At 30.7% G+C, this 19,596-nt stretch overlaps 1 protein-coding gene across 2 annotated transcripts in view; it reads left to right on the top strand.

Annotated features, from left to right (window-relative positions):
- Positions 1 to 19,596, top strand: part of CACNA2D1 (calcium voltage-gated channel auxiliary subunit alpha2delta 1) — a 537,856-nt gene that overhangs the window by 470,127 nt on the left and 48,133 nt on the right. The window contains exons 13-21 of one of the 2 annotated variants that reach the window (XM_053553458.1): positions 244 to 322; positions 1,260 to 1,309; positions 2,526 to 2,615; positions 6,355 to 6,432; positions 8,354 to 8,428; positions 8,716 to 8,790; positions 12,291 to 12,347; positions 16,051 to 16,122; positions 18,379 to 18,450. In XM_053553458.1, coding sequence (XP_053409433.1) covers positions 244 to 322; positions 1,260 to 1,309; positions 2,526 to 2,615; positions 6,355 to 6,432; positions 8,354 to 8,428; positions 8,716 to 8,790; positions 12,291 to 12,347; positions 16,051 to 16,122; positions 18,379 to 18,450 — 648 coding nt within the window. The remainder of the gene's footprint in view (positions 1 to 243; positions 323 to 1,259; positions 1,310 to 2,525; positions 2,616 to 6,354; positions 6,433 to 8,353; positions 8,429 to 8,715; positions 8,791 to 12,290; positions 12,348 to 16,050; positions 16,123 to 18,378; positions 18,451 to 19,596) is intronic. The other variant, XM_053553459.1, reaches the window with a different exon arrangement.

Consider the following 19,596-nt stretch of genomic DNA (forward strand, 5'->3'; position numbering starts at 1 on the left):
TTTACTAATGAAACCTTAGTCATGCTCCTGCCTGAGGAGCAGGATATGGCACATGATACCCAAGTGCTAATTTAAATTTAGCAACTAGAATCCATGTTCATAGTAGGTCTTGGGAGTTCCTTCATTTTTCTTGTCATATTAATCAACCGATAAACATGCTTTTTTACAACTTCAGCTGTTTTGATTTGCCATTCCTCTCAGTTATATTCAGCCTAATGTGGACCTGTTTTTGGATTCGTCTAGGTGCGGGTATTCACGTTTTCCGTTGGTCAGCATAATTATGACAGAGGACCTATTCAGTGGATGGCCTGTGAAAATAAAGGTAACGGATTGGTTTTCTTGATCAAATTTTATTAGAAGAAAAAGTATTCTGGTAGTTGTTAATAGTTCTATGTATTATCATTTAAAATAATTTAAAATTATAGGTAACTTTTTATAAGAATTAGGCAAGAATAAGATTCAGAACGTATTGCTGTAGAGAAAACATAACAAAGTTTTACGTTAATATTACATAACATAAAAATTCAAGCATCTGATTATATCATTGTACACTCATAAAAGGATATATGGGACTGAGTGATACTTAATGATACACAGCAGATAAGAAATATTAGGAATAAAAAAATCCAAATCTTCTAAAATTAGATATAAAAGCATGACATATGTATTTTTTTCCCCTCTGGGTGAACAAATTATTCTTTTCTAGAAAATACTGTCTTACACCTTCTTACATAATTCACATTTGTGTAGTGAGTTCATTTTTCCTTTGTACTCAGAAAAAAAGAAGATGTTACACAAAAAATATATATTATTTGAAAGGTAAACTGTGACACCATGGCAACTAAAAGAAAATGAACTTATTCTGAGTGTTATGTTTAGGCAAACTTTTGATAAATATGATAATCGTCAGACATTTATTCATAATGCATCTTTAATGGTTTCCATAATGAAAAACATATTTTTGATAATGCCAAGTGTCCTACTGCTTTGTAGAAGAATAACATGTCTTTCATACTATCTAGAAATGTGGGATTTTTTTATAAAGCCTGTGATTTATTGTGAAGATTCATTAATCGAACATTCTTTAAACTTACCATTTGAATTGATATCATAGTGTTTGCTCAATTTAGAAGTGAAAAAATACCCTTTCAAAATAAATATTCTTTATTTACAGAATCAAATATCCCTTATTTGTAAAATAAAATAATTTTATGTCCCTTTATTATCATTTGATATTTATAAAAATATGTATATTTCAGGTTATTATTATGAAATTCCTTCCATTGGAGCAATAAGAATCAATACTCAGGTATGGTATTTAAAAGTTATTTAACTTATTTTTTTCAAAGTGTAACATATTTCTATTCTGGTTTAAATATGATCAATATGGAGAAAATAAGTAAAAGTGAAAAGTTCCGTCATATTACATTTATATGAAAATGCTGAGTATCATGGTAATGTATTGGTTTTATTTCATTAACATTCTAAGTGCTTTCGAGCATCCAAAACTCAGATTAAAAATATGAGTGAAAATATGAGAATGTTATTATTCTCAAATCTTAAAAACACCATAGAAAATGAAGAAATTTGAATTTATCAACAATCTCATCTCATATAATTTGAAGTTGGTTCTAATGCATGTAATTTAAATTAGTTTCTACAAACTGTAGGTCCATAAGAAAATTAAACTAATTATTCTGGACAAATTATATATGGACCTAGGTGGAACTTAGATGCTTCCCAAGTAAGCCCCACGGATCTATTTATCTATTTAGAATAAAGTTACAATGAAGTGATGGTTTTTCAAACACAATTCAGTTGTAAACATGCCTGTTAAGTAGCTTTTTGAAGTAACTTTTGAAGAATTAAGTCATTAATTTAAATGTATATTATTTTTTAAAAATCCATAAATTATTATTTAAATCATTACTCAATTGTAAACATAACTAAGGATCTATAAAATAGATTGTGTCAAATGTAGTGTAAATAACATTGCATTTGTGGAAATGAATACTGAATACATTGAATGTTGAAATGAAACAGCAGCTGCACTTGTATCTGATGTCTAGCTTTGGCACTGTATTTCATTTATTTTTTGATGTGTTTAAATGTAGTTTTGAATTTCAGCCAGTCTGTGATGTGAAAGCAAGTATGTGACTGCTTTATTATTTCAAATTTGTGCCATTCCATGCTGTAAATCACAGAGCCTTAAATAGTTTAGATTAACATGAAACAATTCTCAGGAACATATATCACTGATCATTGGCTGTAACTCAGAAAAACAATGTTCGGATTGTTACTAGAAAAAAATGGAGTAGATAGACTGTGTAAATAATGTAAGCCAAAGATTATTGATTCCAAATATGCAGATATACCCATAAATCGACTATTCAAAGTAGGAATTAAATGACTATACACTTACTCGTGGTATTTTTTATTCTATTTTTAACTATAGATTCATTTTCCTCATGGAGATTTTTTTGTATAGTATTCCTAGTTGTAACCACCTTTTTCTTCATAAATAGGAATATTTGGATGTTTTGGGAAGACCCATGGTTTTAGCCGGAGACAAAGCCAAGCAAGTCCAGTGGACAAATGTGTACCTCGACGCACTGGTAAGAGGCTGAGCCGCTCAGCCCAAAGCTGTCACAACAAAAGCATGCAGCTGACTTCTGCTTTTTTGTCTAGGTGACATTTCTCTTTTCCTCTTCCCTTAATCTCCCTATCACAAGTGGCTAGAATTAGATTATTTGCATAAAAATCTAGATTTTCTAGATTCTATGTAGTAGGGAATTGTAGATGTCAAGTAGTACTATTTTTATTTTCTACTTAATTCATTGAGAATGTAGAATTTCCAACCTTGAATATTAACCAGCATGTTAATGCTCGGCAAGTATTTCAATAATATTTTGAATTTTTAATGTAAAAAACAATGCTAAAAGTCATGTGAATTAGAACCTATATCTGCAGGTTTTAAGCAAGAATTTTGAAAATACATTTAAAATAAGCATGTTTAGCCTCCACAACTGTTGCCAGACCCGCCGAAAGTCAGAGGTACATGCTAGTAGATAAGTCAAAATCACAGAAATCATCACAAGTCTAATCACTCTTGATATATAATCTCTTGTATTAAGTGTAACCCCAGATATTTTTATGGAAATATGCCATTGAGGTGATCAAATGTGGTCTGAAATAGCACATTAGTACCAGTATTCTATTGTATTTTAAAGCAATATTTCTCAACTAGGAATAATTTTGTCATAAGTTATTTGGAAATACTAAAAGACATTCTTGATTGTCATGGCTTGTTGGGGTGGGGGAAGGGTTGCTACTAGCATCTATTAGCAACTAACCTTGCTGTAATACACAGCACAGCTGCCTTGCACATACGCTCAACAGTTGCGCAGCTCAAATGTCAATAGGCCTGAAGTTGAGAAATCATTTTTTTTATGTAATACTTATTTTCGTGACATGGAAGTTATAAATAATTATTACACAAGAGTTATTCATATGCTTAATCTTAATGAGAAGACTTTATTAATGATTCACTAAAATTATAGGCTGTATTTGGAGAGAATCAACATACTAAGCCCTGAAAAGCAAATGCTGATCCAATAGCCCTTTTCCCTACTTGGAGTTCAATTATGTGCTGTAACTACTTTTCTAAATGCAATGATGAACCCATAGGGCAAAATGTAATTCGTTTAAAATTACTTATCGTTTGGTTCTTATAAAATAAACATATACAGGAAGTGAGAAGAAAAATAAGGACTATTAACAGCAGCCTTGCATGCTAAGAAAGATAAAGCAAAGCTTGCTTACCTCAAACCCTTGCTAAAATTACTCTCCAGTGTTCCTTCTTGACATCACATATTTACTTAAGGTCACACGGTCATCTAAAGCTGTGGTCAAAATGTTTCACTTTTTCAAATTCATCACAGAACAGTGTGTGATAGAAGGAGTCAATAATTATGCCCTGTTGTTTTTCCTATGACCAGAAGTTCATTAACCACATTGCTGGTAAGGCTTACTGATAGCACAAATAACATCAGGAGGAAATGTTGGTTCTAAATGTGCTGTTACACAAGCTGAAACTAAATGTTAAAAAAAAAAAAGAAAAAAAATGAGGCATATGAATTGGCCATTTATTGGACACATAAAGCATTCTTTTTACTGGCTCGAGAATGATAAGTGACCGATCATGTATTTCTAGTTATTTGCTTATGATCTCTGCACACAGCAGATTCAAAATATATGTTGGTCAAGAAGGAAAAGGTAAAAATATTTTAAGACCAAATATCATAAATATAATGATGAAAACTGAAAGAGTTCTGGAATTTCAAAATAAAGAAGTCATATAAAGTCAAAGAGTGAGATGTGGTTAAAAAAATGGAGATATTTTAACTCAACACGAGGCTAGGTAAGGTTCTGCAATAGTTGGTGAGACATGAAACCACATGAAGCAGATCCGGTATAAAATTTGAGGGAGTAATAGGTATATGGAAGAAATGATACCTCATGCACTTTTGGAGATAATAGGGGATAAGGAAAGACATAAGACAGGGACAATATTGTAAAGAGTTCATTTTTCTTGGAAGATAAAGTGAGGTGCGGTATAAAAATGAGAAATATGACAAGAGTCAAGACTTAGGAAATAAATATCAAATAAATTTCAAGAGGCAGAAGTCTTGTTTTATTTCTCTTCTTCTAGAGACATGTGCAATGCCCAGGAATAATCTTTTGGTCTGCTTGATAAATGAAGGGAAAAAAATGGCAGTTGGGCACTAATGAGCTTATCCATAATTGTCTTAAATCTGTTAGTAACTTAATATCTCACTTTAGTGTATATTTTACCATCTTTAAAAGCAAATTATGGTATTCTGTATAAACGCAAAAATGATAAAAAGAAAAAAATTAAAACCACGTATACCAACTTGTCTTATACCATAGTAGGATTTTTAAAACTATGCTTATAAATAATAATCTAATAGAATGCTTGCAAAAGGGAATTTTATCTGAAATATGTTTTGGATACCACTATAATGAATTAGTCTGCAGCAGGCCTATTGAGGTAGCTGGTTTTCATTGGGAATAATAACTTACGTAATTAATTAAAGATGTTTTCATTGTCAGGTGTTCTTGCCTGGAACTCAAGAGCCAATGTGTATTTCATCATGTACCAAGTTACATGTGGTTGTCTCCTTAATTTTGTTTGTCTCGGATAATTTGCTATCTTGTTCTGCTGGAGGCCTCTTTGTAATTGTCTCTCCTCCCTCATTCAGTTTCCGTTATTTTGGGGCTTCCTGCATGAACAATTGTAGACCACAGCCTAAGACATTTTCTTCCTGAGAATGTACTGTTTCTGGCATTGTAACAGAGTTCATGAGATTTGGACTTGCGATCATTACTTCTCAAGATTACTAGTATTTTTTCATTTTAGCAAATTCAAAATTTTAAGCAATAATTTAAAAATTATTTTAAAGAGTGATTTTGTTGAAAATGTAGGTTTGACATGAAATAGTGATAAGCAATAAACAAATGTAATGGCCATAAATGTCAATAATTTTTAAAAAAGCAAACTCTGACTTATAAATCAGTTTATTTCAACTAATCTCCATGGATTTAATACATGAAATTATCAGTGTGCTGATTAATACTATGACATTTTTGTTATGCTAAACTGCAGCATGACTAGATTTTTGTATTTGATGCTTGCAGTTGTCTTTTCTATATCATTTGGCTTTGTCAAAAAGTACTATTTATTTTGAGGGATATTTAGAAGTAATATTACTACTTTTGAACAGCATAGCATTTACCCAGGATATCCCAGGAATATAATGTCAATAACGTGTTTATTCTATTTATCATGTTACTCAGTCTCATGTTTGTGATTTAGAATGAAGTGTCTGGCTTTTAGGGCATTAAACAAATTAAGAATGAAGCTACAAAAGAGGAAGGTAAATAAATCATTTAAAATAATATTTTAATATCACCCTACTTAATAGAAGCCGTGATGTTAGATGAACTGTCACTGTGAAAAGGGGAAGGAAGGTCACTAAAAGGCTTAGTCTTTTGATTGTGTAAGTTAATTACCTTTGATTATAAGTTACGTGTAATTCATGCTAAGAGTATTATTTTGGATACTGCACATTCAATAAGTCTGATTATTTCTAAGACATTTTCATTGATTTAAAAAATAAACTTCAATAGACATTCAGCATTGGTTACTTGGTTTTTTGACTCTTTATAAAATAACTATAAACTACAGTGTCAGATATAAAAGGCTAAAGCAATAATATGACAAAGTTTAAACTGTACTTTTAATTTGCTTATTTTCTCTGAATCTATTTTTAGGAACTGGGACTTGTCATTACTGGAACTCTTCCAGTCTTCAACATAACCGGCCAATTTGAAAATAAGACAAACTTAAAGGTTAAAGTTAATTGATAAAATTAACAATAATAAAATGATAAACTGTGATGTTGAAGCCTAATGTGGATAAGATATTTCTATAAGAAAATACATAGAATGTAATTGTCTTGTATGGCCAGAGGTCAAAGGCAACAGCTGCCTAAGTGATAACCATCTGGGAGAAAGGAAACTGCAGGTCAAGCTCTCTTGGCCCTCCAGCCAAGACTCATTTTAGCTCTACATGACCATAACGCTGCTAAGAGCACAAAGTCAGCCTGTGGGAGTAATTACATGATAAATGGACAATTATCTTATGTGCATATTTTAAAAATGCATTGGAGATACTCATAGAGTTTAGAGAGAAAAATAAAAAAGACCACAAATCATAGTGTTTGTATCATGAGTCGAAGGTATATGTATTGAATCAGTCCCTAGCTCCCAAACAAGAGTTTTTAATCCGTATTTCAAATATCATCTAAATTAATAGTTCCTCTTTGTTTTCATTTTTTCCATTTTTTATGATACAGGAAGCACATAATTTCCTAATAGTGCTTGAGGTCTATAGCACTGGTAATATTGTCAGTGCTATAAAATGTGACCTACTTAAAAGTTTTGAAAAATACATACTTTGCACTTATTTTTTGTTATGTGTTAAATACTTTTGATTTAAAAATAGGGTTACATTCCTATTTTTTAGCTTGATTTAGAGGAATTAAAGACAACAGAAGTAAGATTTTTTTTTTTTAGTACCAGAAATCTATTTTATAATGGGTGATATTTCTGATTTGAGTGGAAATTTATTTCAATGTTATGGTTTAATGAACTCTATTGCACTTAAGCATTTTTTGTTCAGCTATTATAAAACTTGCTTGAATTCTTTATTTTAATTTTGTGTCCATAGAAAATGTTACTTTTTGGGGTGGGGGGAACCAAGTACCATTTTAAAATATCTCTATCATTTTAAACTCATGAAAGAGTAATTCTGTAACTCTGTCTCATATTTGTTTGCTATGTTCAGTCTAAGAGCTTGCTTTGATTGGGGAGTTTTTGGTCAGACTAGGATTGGTTCATGGGAAGAAATGTAGATGTTGATGTAACTTTCTCACTGTGTCTGAAGAGAAGTTAGATGCTTTGCAATGATAAAAATGCATAATGATTTTGAAACTAGTACAAAGTTTAAGTGTCTTTTTAACTATGTACCTAGTTTTATAATTTTTTTCTATAAGCACACTTCAGCTTACATTTTATACTTTTTATAATTTCCTTTGAAACAAAAATTCCTGACCCAATATTTTCATACAATGCCTATATTTATGTTCCATAGATGATTATGGTAGCAAATCGCCTTACAGCCCCATCAACCTGCAACTATAATGCTAGCTGTTTGGTATTTAGAAGCCGTTGTTAGCAGCAACTAGAAACAGTGTTTTGAGGATTTTGTTACAAATAAGGTCACTTATTTTCAGGACAGTTACACATACTCAGATACAATTATTGGCAAAAATCCCACGTGTTTTTATGCCATCTTGTACTGTCTTTAAGTTGGACATCCTTGTGGTTTCTTTATTATAGTAAACCACAAAATCAGTCTACACTCACAGACATGCATGCACATCCTACAACTACTGACTCTACGGTAGCAGTAAAAATAAATACTAGAAGAAAAAGGTACAAGCAACATCACATAAAAGTGTTTATATATCTTTTTAACTTTATTTTAGTCATCAAGATCTCCTTTGCTAAGTTAAATGATAATGATAAAGTTGTAAAAAAAAAAGTGAGAATCCTTGTAAATTGACACTAAAAGTGCCCCACCCCTATGTATGTTTAAGCTAATATGGAATACCACTAGTATCGAAACAAAAGGATGAACTTATGACAATTGTGTAGAAATAAAAATTTGCAATATAAAATGTACTGACTGTTTGTTATCTTATTATAGAACCAGCTGATTCTTGGCGTGATGGGAGTTGATGTGTCTTTGGAAGACATTAAAAGACTAACACCACGTTTTACAGTAAGATGCAATTTACTATTTTGGTACTAATTCTATTTTAGAACTATGCTGTTTTAGTTTGTTCATAAGCACTTAAGTCATTCTCAAAATTATGTGCAGTTGTCTTAGCAAATGTATTCAATGTTAAAAAGCATCCTTAAAGTATGATACCAGGTTACCCTTCAACATATATAAAATGTATATTTTATAAATAAGCAAATAATTTGTGTTAAAAAAGGATGTTTAAAAAATTTAGATTCTAATTGGACTCAGGAATCTCTAGCTAAGGTTTTTTGATTCTTTTTCAGCTGTGTCCCAATGGCTATTATTTTGCAATCGATCCTAATGGTTATGTTTTATTACATCCAAATCTCCAGCCAAAGGTAGGAATATAATTTCTTTACAGTGGTTACTGATTTGTAAAATTAATGAGTAATATTCTCAATAGGATCTTTGTTTTAAAATTCACTATATAGCACTAGATATAAAAAACCAGTCTGTAATGTGGCTCTCAGATGATGAGTACAGATTTTATAGTGAATGAAAGTGTGAAAGGAGTTTTCATTTTCTCTATCAGTTTAGCTGAACTAATATCCCTGTCTCAAAGATAACCATTATCACCTCCTGAATCACCATTTCATACATCTCACTTTTGACTTTGATTGAAGCTGTACTTTACATGAAGGTTATTGCTCCAGACATGGGTCTGAACCTGATAATCATTAGTTAGGTTCCTCTGTGCTCTGGCCACATTTTCCTTATCTTCTGGCAATTATCTCTGCTTTTCATCACCTAACGTTTTTCTTTTTACTTTAGGGCAGGCTTTTAAAAGTGTAGGAAATTCATTAAGTAAAATTCACACAACAAGCTTCAGAATGGGAAGTGTTTATGAATCAGCAAGTTTATATCAAAGAGGCAAAATTCCATAGATGAACCTATTCCTTATACCTATTTTTTCACGATAGAAAATTTTTCATGAATTATTTCATTCAATTCATTTTACCTTTCATTAATTCTTTACAGGACATTTAATGACCGACCAAATTTATCTAGAAGCAAAATTAATCTTATTTTTTAATTTTAACTTTATAAGCATATGTAAATTATTTAACTTTCAAGAAATATTGGAGATCCTTTTGTAAACCCTGTATACTAGCTCTTTGTCCCCAGTGTTAGGCATGCTAGAATACGCACACATGTGAATACACATAAAGCTGTGCCATTGAAGTATTATTAAAATCAATAATAAAAAATCAGAACCATTGATCTTGAATGCCAAAACATTGAATGTGATAATTATGTTATATTTTAATATGTTCAATAATATTATATAATTGATGCTCTATATTAATTTTTATCATGTTAGAACTTATTTCCATATAAAATCTATTATTATATAAATATTTGCAGGAAATGTAGCTGGTGATCATCTTATATTAAGTTTAAATATATTACTTTAATGTAAATGTTACATTGATTTTTTTTTACACAGTTATTAAACTGTCACAGCTCTTTAAACGCATGTCATGTTAAATTTCTCTTAAATAGAGTTGTTTACAGTTGGGAATCATGTTCCTATAGCTGAAAATTTTTATCTTTTTACATTTTTTTTTTTAATTTTGAAGTATTGTTATTTGGTCTTTGTATATCAAGTGCATTTTAAAGTATGTTCTCCTAACCTAAGTTATTTTTAAAAAGCAATACCAACATAATATGCTGAAAGATCTCTACTTTTATGATTGCAAATTGTAACTCTTCCCCAAAGAAACTAATATATAATATACAAAAAATAAAAAAGAAGAAAATGAATGTTAATAATGTGTATATGATGGATATATAGAAACCCATCATCGAGTGATAATAAAAATTTAGGTTTACAGTCAAATAGAGGTAATAATTTGACAAAGATTTTTCCCTTTTATACATTCTCCTACTAATAATCAATATTTATATTGAAAATATTTTATTACTATTTGAATGATGTTAACTTATATTTCACTTATGCTTAGAATGATCAATTCACTAAAATTCATAAAGTTATATAAAATAAAAATTCTATAGAAACTTTCATTGAACCTCAGGTGATGTTTTTCATACAAAATTATAAATTAGCCTTTCATATCTTTGTAATGAATTTTATTAAAGCAAATATGTAACAGACAGACATTTAAAAAATACTGTTTTAGTAAACCATGTAACACAAATGTCTAAACAATCATTGTGTTCTATTTCTGAAATTTATGCTTATAAATTAAATATGTTTGTGAATTCTCATCATTGACAGGTTAAATATATGATTTTTATTTGGGGAGTAAAAGAGTATGCTTTACAGATACAACACCCTCATAAAATGATGATATAGTATAAGAAAACTGTTTTAGAAATTTCCAAATAGACCAAATGGTAACACCTAGTGTTCTTAAAAGAAATTTTTTTTGTATATTCATTAGTAATAATGAGGGAAAATAAAGCTATATGTATAGCACTTATTATTTAAGAAGGTAAAGTCTAATGTTATACAAGTATTACATGCTCAGTGCCTCGTGTTTTCTTCCTAATACTGTAAAATTACTTCCAAATCTTTCAGTACAATTTTGTAATTTGTAGAAGGTAGGATGAGTGCCCTTTTAAAAGCCCAGAATATAAGTAAATAAATTAGCTATGAACTTTTCACATATCAAATTTTTTAGGAGATCATTATTTATTTTCTCAAAAAAAATATTAAGACTATTCCCACAATGACCACATTTTGCTTTATTCTAAAATGCATCCTATATTTCTTGCATTTGGTGTCACTGACATAAACATACTAGGTAAACTGATTAGATATCTCATTTTGATCAGTTATTATGAAATATTTACTGTATAGGAAATTGTGCATAATCGGTGTGAAATTAATATTAAATATAAATCTACAGTGTTCGTATGAATTCTCCATTAGTTCCACAGTTATCATTTCAGAAAACAAAAGCACAAATATCAAATTTTTAAAGCTTTTTAATGTCCCATAATATTTATCTTAGTCCATCTAGGCTGCTTTAACAAAATACCATATACTGAGTAACTTATAAAGAATAGAAATTTATATCACGCAGTTGTGAAGACTGAAGTACAAGATTAGGGCATGGACAAGTCAGTGTCTCATGAAGACTTGTTTCCTCATAGACAGCCGTCTTCTCACTCTAAACTCTCAGGTGAAGGAAGAATCAAAGGGTCCCTCTAAGGCAGTGGTTCTCAACCTTCCTAGTGCCGCAACTCTTTTAACACAGTTCCTGTGGGTTGTGAGCCACAGGTTGAGAACCGCTTGCTCTAAGGCCTCTTTTATAAGGGCACTGATCTCGTTCAGCAGGACTCCATCCTCATGACCTAATCACCTTCCTAATACACATCTCCTAGTAAGCAACAATGGGGACAAGGATTTCAAGGAATTGAGGGGGGGAGCATTAGCAATATTTATATTTTATACATTTGAGTCATATAAATCCTAGCAATTTTAATTTCACCGTATTTCTCTCTCCTTCTCTCTTGCTCTCTCATCTCTTTCTCTCTCTTTCTCTCTTTAAAACAATGGGAAAAGTTATCTGGGATAAACCATTTTTTACACTTCCCAAATATATACCTTTCTAGAAAAAGAAAACGTTGTCAGTCATTTAGCATAAAAATGATTTATATTAGCATGGCAGTTTTTATTCACTAAAAATAGTTTTAAACTTTCATTTTGTTTATTGACTCATCATGAATTCTATACCTACCAAATTATTAAATTCTGAGTATTTAGACCTATTACCAACAAGGAAATGCCTTACCAAAATTGATTGTAAGATAGAACCTTTACCTATGTTGATATGCTTTATGATGAATTACCACTTTTCTGTTACCTCAGCCTATTGGTGTAGGTATACCAACAATTAATTTAAGGAAAAGGAGACCCAATGTTCAGGTAACTGTGAATGAAGGTAGACTTAGCAGTGCTTTTGAATTTGCTGAATCAGAGTTGAAATTAAGCTTCTGTTCTTAAAGCTTTTGGTTAAACCTGCCTTTCCTGACATTAAGCTTCCAGAGCATGAGATGCAGATGGGCATCATTTCTCAATAAACTGGAGCAAAAATGTTATAATGATGGCAAAGGGTATGCATTGGCTAACAAAAGATTGCTAAGTTAATTATGTCATAATGATGTTAATAATCAGAGTAATCATGAGAGATGACTTTTGAAAATTAAATTTGTTATTAAATATTGTGAAATTAGTGTTAAATCCAGGTGATCTTAACAATTTGCTTGTAAAATCGACTTCTAAGTGGAAATAAAAATGCAACTTGTACCCGATAGTTTCCATAAGCCACCAATTTTAAGCCAAAATTTTTTTGAATTCCTAAATATATAATTTTGGATTAGATATTAGAGAAATTCCTTTTCAGCTAATTACAGATGTCCAAAAGTGCAATTAAATAGTGTGAATTTTTATTGCCTGGCAAACTCATTGCTAAGCATTTTCTCTGTTGGCAATAAAACTTCAAGGTTACCATATGTATGCATTTGTTGATACGTTAGAAAATCAGTGTAAAAGGATACTTCCTACAGCTTAGTAAGAGAATTTTAGAATTTCAAAGGAGTTTAACATTATTCAAGATTTTATAGGTAAGCCTATCATATTTTAAAAAGTTGGTGACATTATAATGAAGAAACAGTATGATAAACTATGAATTAACAGAATCAATTTCTAATTTGATTCTACTAATAGCCAATTTGATTCCTTGAGCAGTTCAGGAAACACAATAGTTAGTCCTTCAGCTTCTTTAAGCAGTAGAATTGAACTAATCATTGTTTTCTACCCTTCACAGTGTATTCGATAGATAGATAGATAGATAGATAGATAGATAGATAGATAGATAGATAGATAGATAGATAGATAGATAGATAGGAAGGATAGACCCCCAGCCCCATTTCCTGAAAACTCTCATTTAATTGGGCCACTGATGGGGCCCACAGCCTGTGAATAAATTTTGAAAGCTCCCCAGGTTGTTCCAGAGTACAGGCCTAGAATTCTATGACAGTCTAAATTTCATGGTGTTGCATATGAAAGTCTCCATATCTCTTTGATTCCTATAGAGGTTAAAACTATATTTATGCTTTTCTTGATATATTAAATTACTTTGTTACTCTCCTTGCATGTTTCCTTTTATGTATTATATTATACTTTTGGCAGTCATGTGCATTTTAGTGGATTTTTATTTCTGCAGCAACCTCAACCATTGCATGTAACTATATGATAGAATTAAAAAATAAACAAACTGAAAATGGCTTGCTTTATTTTTGTTTTCATTCTAAGAAAACCCTAAATGGCAAACTAGCAACTACACAGGACATCTCAATTTCGGGATTTTATTTTTGTGCTAGGTAGTATTGGTAGTAATACTAACTACTAGTTATTTCAATTTCAAATTTGTGAACAACATGGCACTCTATCTTATATTTAGAATATTAAACAAAAGTAATGGATACACAGGGACTAGACTTCAGTTCTTTATCCTCTCTTAGTACTTCCTTATTAGGAATGCGAGTTTTTCAGTCACTGAGCCTGTGATTTAAAAAATGGTCAGCCAGATTGCCATTTAAAAAGTGCAAGCGATGCATTGACATTTTTCTTCTGTGATTTTATTTTCTTCTCTGTGTCTTTATATGTTGGGTTGGGACATGACCTTCATTTGCCATTTCTTCCTGATAATGCCTCCTCCATGCATGCTGCTTGGGTCTGGCCATGCTATGCCTTATCCATTGCATGTAAGATAAATATTCTTATTTCTGTATATAATTTTTATTTTGATTATTTTGCCTTTGTTTTGCAGTGAGTGTGTTCAAATTTTAACATTGATATGATGGTGTTTTGTGAAAATGGTTTTTGTCAGTATTTATGAGAACTAAAATAAGCAATTCTCAATCATATTATAAGCTCGAGAGTATTCTTTTGTTAGGGACTTTTTAGGTTTCATTTGTTGAACATAGATTAGAAGGAATTTCAACATTGACTTTTATTTTTTTCTTATGAAGTATGCTACATTTCAAATTATTATTTCCTTTTGAGGCAATAAGATGCTGTCTAAACAATGATCAGTACTTTCACCTTTAAAAAATCGGTACTTAAGGACACTTCTGATTAGAGCAATAGAGTATGTAAGTAGTCAATACTTTTTCAATAAAAGTACTTCTTCAATAAAAGTGACACACCTGACATACATTTTTAAATTTGCTTTTAAAATTCCTCATTTATCAAAAACCGTAGTAATCAAAAATTTTTATTATTTAAATGAATTACTATTGAAGGAGAACATTTTGTCATAATCATAAATAGGCCCTGTATACTATATCATTCTGCATCTAAATAAAATACATTTTTAATTACTGTTATTGTCTTCAGAAGTCTATCCTTCACAAAAAAATATTTAAAATATAGTGATGATCTAAACATCCTTTGGAGGAGCCAGTAAGGCTAATGTTATAAAAGTTCCAATGGCCCTTGTACTAATCCAGGATAATTAGTATTTGGTACTACTAATCTGTTGACAATAAGATTTGGACAATATTTATGTTAATAAACATTAAAATTCGGTTTTTAATATTTTACAATTATAAAATTATTTATAGCTATTATAAATTTTTTGTGCTGTGAACTTTGAAATTTTAGTATGAATGTTATATTTCTTAGCAAGTATTAAAAGAGAGTACATATTGTTTATCGGATATTTCAACACTTCTTTTTGTGAATGAGAAATTAAAATAATCTCATATGAGATAAGTCTTCCAGACTAACAGTATCATTTGATATATTTGTATAAATAAATAATCTGCCTGTTTGCATAGTAAACTTTATTTTTAAATACCAGCAAGAAGAACCGGATGTTGAAACAGGAAACAAAACAGGAAATAATATTTGGTGAACTCAGGGGTTACTTTTCTAGTTAGACTTTAATTGCAAAAGCTAATCGTAATTACATTCTTTATGACTTGACCACCAATTTTACTTTATGAAGTCTTGACTTAACTGGAATTATTAAAATATCATATAAAATTTCTGAGATTTAAATATATGAAGCAAACTTGCCTCTTTCCATTGAGCATATTTAGAAGGAAGAGTAGGTCTAAAAGACTTTGTTTTACTTAACAAATCCAAACATAGTTTTAATACATTTTCTCATCCAATTTCTTATTTCTTTATAGAACACAAATAAAAAGTATGCTTCTGTGTTCCTTTTATTTTATTTTAAAATCAAGTGGCTTTCTTTTGCTCTTATTCCGTGGTAATTAAAAGAAAGTTGTGAATGTATCTTCAAAAGTTAGTCTTGAAGAACTTGTGGTTTACAAGGGCAATGTCATATATAGCACTCAAAATGTGACTGTCGTCAGCTGATGATGGACTAAAAAATTTGCTGAATTTAAATGCTAAATCCCTAGCCTGGCTATTTATTTTCATGTGTATATGAAAGCAGATACTTTTATCTAATTATTCATGTATAAAATAACTAATTTTTCTATTCTTAGGTAAGTAATTTTTACAGAATTAAATTCATTGAAATATGTTGAATTCCTTATAAATAGTATCACTTTATAATGTCATGTATACTTAAGTTTTATTGTTTTCTATGTAGAACCCCAAATCTCAGGAGCCAGTGACACTGGATTTCCTTGATGCAGAGTTAGAGAATGATATTAAAGTGGAGGTGAGTATAATTAGTAAGAGTAAACAACACCTCAGGTCAGGTGGTGGAATTCATCCCTTTTACAAGTATTCGTTGAGCAGCTGTATTGTTATGCTGTCTGTTAGATACTATGTATACAGGTTGAATGCTATTTGTTTTAAAATTTTCTAGATTTCAGTTTGACTCATCCAAAAGATCATATGAAAATGAATGAATATTTTAAGTCAAGTGTGACCTTAGTTTTTTTTCTTTCTCTTTTCAATGGTAGAGATATTTTAACTTTTTCACTATGAATATAACTCATAAATTATAAGAAAAATCTTAGAAATGGAGGCTAAGATCCAACTACCCAACCCATGCTGAGTGACGTGAGGATAGAAGCTGCCAATTGCCTTAGTACACGTTACTCAGCAAATTTCTATTGTATTTCAAAACCATTTGAATGAAGGTCATTTCTTCTCAGGGTGTCTTCCATAATAATAAAGACAATCATATTAATAAAAAATTACAATAACATTGAAGTACATGATATATGAAAGTCAAGAATTTGCGAGAGTTTTTAAAATGGGTTTTACTCCTGTTATTATATAAATACCTGTTGTACCGACGATATATTAGAAATGCAGAGCAGTTAAACAACTTGTCTGCAGTTAGTTAGTTTCAAAGTAAATAGCAGAATCAGTCTCTTGCACTTCAAAGAACAGATTTTGGGGATTTTTCCAGATGGAGTAACACCTCTTTTTTACAAAGGCCACCACGTATTTTTTAAATAACATGTCATAGTGTATTTTAATTTGTTCTTGACCTACACAATTTTACACTTTTACTTCTTATTATAAAACAATACAGTTCAATACTTTATTATAATTACCCTAGACACTAGCCTAGTGCTGGGCTGTTTCACCTGATTAATGAATGATTGTTATAAAGTATATGACATGATAAAGTAGGTAAAGTACTCGTGACAAGCTTAGTGTCTGGATTCCTACTGAGTGAACTTGATTTTATTTAGTCTCTCTAAGCCTCATTTTCCTCTCAATTAGTATAGTGATTGATGGAAATAATATATAGAAAAAGCTTAACATAAGGCCTGGTTCATGGTAAGTTTTTTATTATTTTTGAGCTTCTCATCAGTAGATATTCAACTTACATTAGGAGCTGTTATCTAATCCTTACTACAGACGTAATCTGTAAATTAGACAAATCGCATCCATGTATTTTTCAAATCCAAATTATCTCTTTTATCATAACAAGTTAGTTTACTGAATTATATAAAATAAAAAAAATAAGTTAAAGAAAATTCTGAGAATGTCCATTAGACTGGGATATTTGGTGGGTAAATGTGACCTTGTCTATTTTTAAAAAGATGGACAGTTTTCTTAAAGAAGTCTAAAAACTCCTTTAATGTTAGATTAAATTCAAGTAAGTCTTCACAGTTTTCTCTATCCTTTAGTTAGATATTTTCATACTGCCAGATATGACATATAATAAAAAGTACAAAGAGTACTCTTGAAAAATCTCCTATCACATGAAACTATTCATTTGTGTGGGGCCAAAAGGTAAGGTATTCCATAGTATATGCTAAGCTGCCCCGACACATGCGTTTCTATGTCTGAATTACTGTGTGATGACCCGTAAGGGTGACCAGCCCATAAAATAATTGACCATTTTTTGTTAATTATGTCTCAGATATTAATGACTGGTTTAAAAGATTTTATTAAAGGTATTTTCATTATTTTAAGAGAATGTAAAATGACTATTTTAAGGTAATTTAAAAAACAAAATCCCATGGCCAGGAGTAGCAGCTCATACCTGTAATACCAGTACTTTTGGGGGGCCAAGGATAATTGCATGAACCCAGGAGTTCGAGCCCAGCCTGAGCACCATAGCAAGACCCCATCTCCACAAAAAATAAAAATAAATTTTAAAAATTAAAAAAAATAAATTTTTGAAAATTAAAAATACAAATTAACCAGGTGCAGTGGTGCACACCTTCAGTCCCAGCTACTTGGGAGGTTGAGGCAGAAGGATCACTTGAGCTCAGAAGTTGGAGGTTGCAGTGAGCTTTGATGATGCCACTGCACTCTCACCTGGACAACAGAGCAAGACCCTGTCTCAAAACAACTAGAGAACAGGCATAATTACTGGTAAAACCAACCTACTATTTTTATTCCATCTGTTATAAATAAGGTAAAAGAAAAGCTAATATTTTAATTATCATACTTTAGTAGGTCAATTTAGTTCCTGGAATAAATTAATTGTTTCATTTTCTTTTAGATTCGAAATAAAATGATAGATGGAGAAAGTGGAGAAAAAACCTTCCGAACTCTGGTTAAATCTCAAGATGAGGTAGGAATTGATTCAGGATTGTTCTTTCTTTTTCATTATTAATATTTAGTATTTGAATATATTTATAGGGTTCACATGTTATTTTCAGTCAAGTGTATAATGTGTAACGATCAAACTGGGGTTTTTAAGATGTCCATCCCCTTGTACATTTGTCATTCCTTTGTGTTGTAAGCATCTCAGGTCTTCCAGCTAATTTGAAATATACATTATAATGTTGTTAACTGTAGTCACCCTGCTGTGCCATCCTCAAACACTAGAACTTATTCCTTGTCTAACTGTGTACTTGTGCCCATTAACCAACCTCTTTATCACCCTCTATCACCCAAACACACACCCTTCCCAGCCTCCGCGAACTCTTATTTTATTCTCTACCTTCAGGAGGACAATTTTTTTAACTCCCACATAGAAGTGAGAACCATGTGATATTTGTCTTTCTGTGGTCAGGCTTATTCTTAAATAAACCTACATATTAAAAATAATTGATACTGGTCATTTATCTTTCTTTGCTACTAATCCACTATTTCTTTACTATTGTTCAGTAGCTACATATATATGGGAGATTGTATATCCATGAAGTAATTTAGCTCTGTACTACTTTTCACGGGTAGATCGTGGTGTTTTCCTGAGCTTCAGTGACACTGAGTAATTAGCATCTTATGATACATAACAAGAATGGCTTAATAAAAACCATAATATGCTAATTATTCATTTGGATGTAGACTCACTGGCTGCATTAACTTCCTGATATTGACAGTTACTCTTACACGGACTCTGATGTAGGTATAGCTGAACCTTGTCTAACTACTTCATGGTCTCATTTAAGTATTAAAATTTCTTTTTTTTTTTTTCAGAAAATGCCTTTTTCTACGTTTAAGGAATAATAATTTGGCAAATACTATTGTATTTATGTTATTTTTTAATTTTAAATCTTTAATATTATAAGTATGTATTAGTTGCTTATATTTATGGAGTGCATGTGAAGTTTTGATACCATTTGTATGTTTATTTCTTTCCTAAAATTTTGCTATACACCTCCTATAACAGAATAAAGGGGGAATGTAACGGATCTTACATTTGTGATGACCACAAAATTTATAAGTAAATGCTACTCTCTACTCTGCATGTAGATTCATACAGAATATAAGA

The sequence above is a fragment of the Nycticebus coucang genome, chromosome 11 (genome assembly GCF_027406575.1).
Source record: "Nycticebus coucang isolate mNycCou1 chromosome 11, mNycCou1.pri, whole genome shotgun sequence".
Lineage (NCBI taxonomy): Eukaryota > Metazoa > Chordata > Mammalia > Primates > Lorisidae > Nycticebus > Nycticebus coucang.